Source organism: Mandrillus leucophaeus, unplaced genomic scaffold (assembly GCF_000951045.1).
Source record: "Mandrillus leucophaeus isolate KB7577 unplaced genomic scaffold, Mleu.le_1.0 Scaffold39, whole genome shotgun sequence".
Lineage (NCBI taxonomy): Eukaryota > Metazoa > Chordata > Mammalia > Primates > Cercopithecidae > Mandrillus > Mandrillus leucophaeus.
The window spans coordinates 4,914,800-4,918,012 of NW_012104142.1; the positions used below are offsets into that span (position 1 = coordinate 4,914,800).

At 45.5% G+C, this 3,213-nt stretch overlaps 2 protein-coding genes across 2 annotated transcripts in view; both read right to left on the reverse strand.

Annotated features, from left to right (window-relative positions):
- Positions 1-674, reverse strand: part of MRPS16 (mitochondrial ribosomal protein S16) — a 4,823-nt gene extending 4,149 nt beyond the window's left edge. Inside the window, exon 1 of the mRNA XM_011991128.1 lies at positions 626-674. The gene's annotated coding sequence lies outside the window, so the exon portion shown is untranslated. The remainder of the gene's footprint in view (positions 1-625) is intronic.
- Positions 675-1,781: 1,107 nt separating this feature from the next.
- Positions 1,782-3,213, reverse strand: part of CFAP70 (cilia and flagella associated protein 70) — a 121,636-nt gene continuing 120,204 nt past the window's right edge. The window contains exon 27 of the mRNA XM_011991181.1: positions 1,782-2,074. Coding sequence (XP_011846571.1) covers positions 1,994-2,074 — 81 coding nt within the window. The 3' untranslated portion in view covers positions 1,782-1,993. The remainder of the gene's footprint in view (positions 2,075-3,213) is intronic.

Consider the following 3,213-nt stretch of genomic DNA (forward strand, 5'->3'; position numbering starts at 1 on the left):
ACCCAGGGCAAGGCGGATGGTTAAGTGGCCCCCACGGTAGGACTTGTAGAGGAGAGGACCTGTAGAAAAGCAGGTGGTTAGGACACACACAAAAAAAAAAAACAGCACAGAAAGGGCAAAATGACACAGACAGCACAGTTTCCTTTTTCCACTGAAATGTCTCACTTCCAATCTATTCCTGTCAATTCAGTTTAGATGCTATTCTTCTTTGTGAAACCCCTCTTGGCCACTCCAGCCAGCAATGACCTCCTCCTCATACCCAAACCCACTCGGCATGGGCTTCCCATTCACTAGGCTCTGTGACCTTGTGCGAACCTTAGCTGCTTCAGTGGGGTGGAAATTTTTCACCAGTGATTAAGTGGGGAAAAAACTGAGAGGAGGATCAAATGTAAGGCAGTGTGGCTGATTCAGGTTCGGGTTGCCTCCATCGCGCCTGGGAGAGCACCGCCCCACCCGGCCCCGAACTCCCGAGCCCCGTGACCGCCCGGTACGTCTCGCGGGGACCCGATGACTTACTGAGGTGGACCATGGCGCCGCCGGCATACGGCTCCTCGGAGCGCCCCGCTACCCGCACGCACCAGCTCTACGGCCTTAGCAAGGCAGAAGACAGACAGAAACAAACTGCAGGCCGCACCGCCTAGCCGTCCAAAGCCCGAAAACCTTGACTCCGGAAGCGGATGGTCCACTCGCCCCGCCTCTTCCGCTTGCCGCCCTATACTTCCCACAATGCAACACGGTGACCCCTAACGTACCTTAAACTGCTGCAAAAGAGGCGTTTCTCGTGGTGTCTTGTGGGCGTGACGGTGCGATCCGTGCTGGAGTCAGAAGTTTTGGGCGAATCCCAGGCGCTCCAAGAGAAATGCTACACCATCCATCCATCTTGCAGGCGTTGCTGCCCAGGCGCAACGCTGAGAAGGCAAATACTAAAGGGCGCTGTCCTTTCCTCGTGGAGCTCACAGTCCGCTGGGGAGACCGTGAGATGACAGCGGAGAAACTAGGGCGATCAATAGTACTCAGTGCAAGGAGAGCGAGCAGAGAAGGCAGACTTAATGCTTGCTGAGGAAGACTTCACAGAGGAGGTAGTGTCAGGGCTGAGACTAGAAGAAGGATTATAAGTGACTAGAGTTTACTTTATCCTTCTCGTTAACTAAAACTAATTTACCTCTCACCTTTCCTCCTATTGTCATCCACCCCTGTCGAGGCAATCACACCTTAAAAAATAAAGGAGAGGTTATTCCTGCTTTTGCCGTGCTGTGATCCAGGGCAGAGGTGAAGTATGATTTTTTTTTTTTTTTTTAAACATCTGTAGCCCTAGAATATGGCCTCAGTGATGAGGGTAATGGTGTCTCCTTGGAGCCCTAGTGGTTTAGATCCATGAAGATGCCTGTGAGAAGGTGTCAGTAGTGAGAAGGTGTCAATAGCTCCACCTTCAGCAAAGACCTCTCTATTCAGCTTTTTTCGTTTACTGTTAGTTCCAAAGGGCTAACATGCTCTTTGCCCTAATACAGTGACCCAGCATAGCAGTCTTCCTCCAGGGCCACCTTTGAAAATGATGCCTTAATTCTTGTATTTCAGTTAACTGAACCTGGCCAGAGACCTTAGCACCAGACTTCCTCCAGGAGTGATCCAATAAACTTTCATCAGAAACCCTAATAATGACCCCACTATACCTTAATTTTATTATATGTATATATATGCCATATAATTATAGCAATTACACTATAGTTATTTATACCTACATATAATTCAGTATACGTTAACTCCAGAACCACACTGATGAATTTTGAGTTTCATATCTTCATTTTTTATTGTGACCCAGTTTCTTGTCAACCAGTAAAACATCCAGTAACACAGCCAATGGAAATAAATGAATGGGTCTCTGTTTATGGTGAAGATTCTTTCGTTCTCCAGCTCCAGACTTCATATGGTGAAACTCTCTGGGAAGGAAAGGAACTCAGAGTCCCATACGGAAAATTGTTCAGCTGGAGGGGTATCAGAAAGATGGATTTCCAAAGCTAACTGTTTCCTGTAGTGTGTGGATCTCTGCAAGCAGAGCCTCATCTTTCAATTTCAGCTACATGAAAGAGAAAGAAAGGGAAATATATATGTCATACGTGATATACTTTATGTGGCTTTGAAGACCCCTCTTTTGTGGGGCTACAGCTAAAGAACATAGTTCCCGGGGATGGAATTGGCTCTTCCTCTTTCCCTACTTCGTGAAAACTCCAGTAGAAGACCTTAGAACCTTGTCCTGGTTACATGGATATGTTTACTTTGTGAAAATTCATCAAGCACTTTGAACAGTCATGATTTGTACATTTTTTTGTAAGATAACTTCATTAAAGTCTACTTTTCTATTTTTAAAAAGTGTTCACATTATTACCAGCATCTCTTGGCTAATGCATAGTATTCCCATCTGGCAAGTGATATCAGGGAATCAGAGACAGAAATCATAGACTTATATTAGATCTGGGTTTAGTTTTAGAATCTAGATATGTAGTAGAGGCATCTAGGAGCCTACTGAATACCGATTTTTTCTTAGTAACAAAATCTTAATTTCTTTTCAAGGCAGCAATGCAATCAGCTAAAAAGCCACATTTTCCTGCTTCCCATGCAGCTAGAGGTAGTCATGACCAATTGTGGCTCAATTAAATGTAAACTAAAGTCATTGGGTAGGACACCTGGAGAAGCCCTTTATTTAGGGAAAGTCCTTTAAAGGGAAGTGAAGTAGCATGGCCCCTTTTTCCTTTTTCCCTTATTGTTCTTTATCTTGCCTGAGACATGGATATGATAGCAAGTTACACTGGCTGTCTTGCAACTATGAGGGATAGAAACTGCATGCTACAATTAGTGCAGCACAAAGATAGATGTTGGGTTCCTTGATGACATTGTGGAGCTGTGGTATGAGCCCTGGACTTTTCATTAGATGAGAAAAAACTAACTTGTTTAAACCACTGTCTTTCAAGTCAAGTTACTTGGAATTCATAACTAATAGAACAGGCCAGGCATGGTGGCCCCCACCTGTAATTCCAACACTTTGGGAGGCTGAAGTGGGTAGATCACTTGAGACCAGGAGTTTGAGACCAGCCCGGCCAACATAGCAAAGCCCTGTCTCTATTAAAAATACAAAAATTAGGCCGGGCGCAGTGGCTCAAGCCTGTAATCCCAGCACTTTGGGAGGCCGAGATGGGCGGATCACGAGGTCAGGAGATC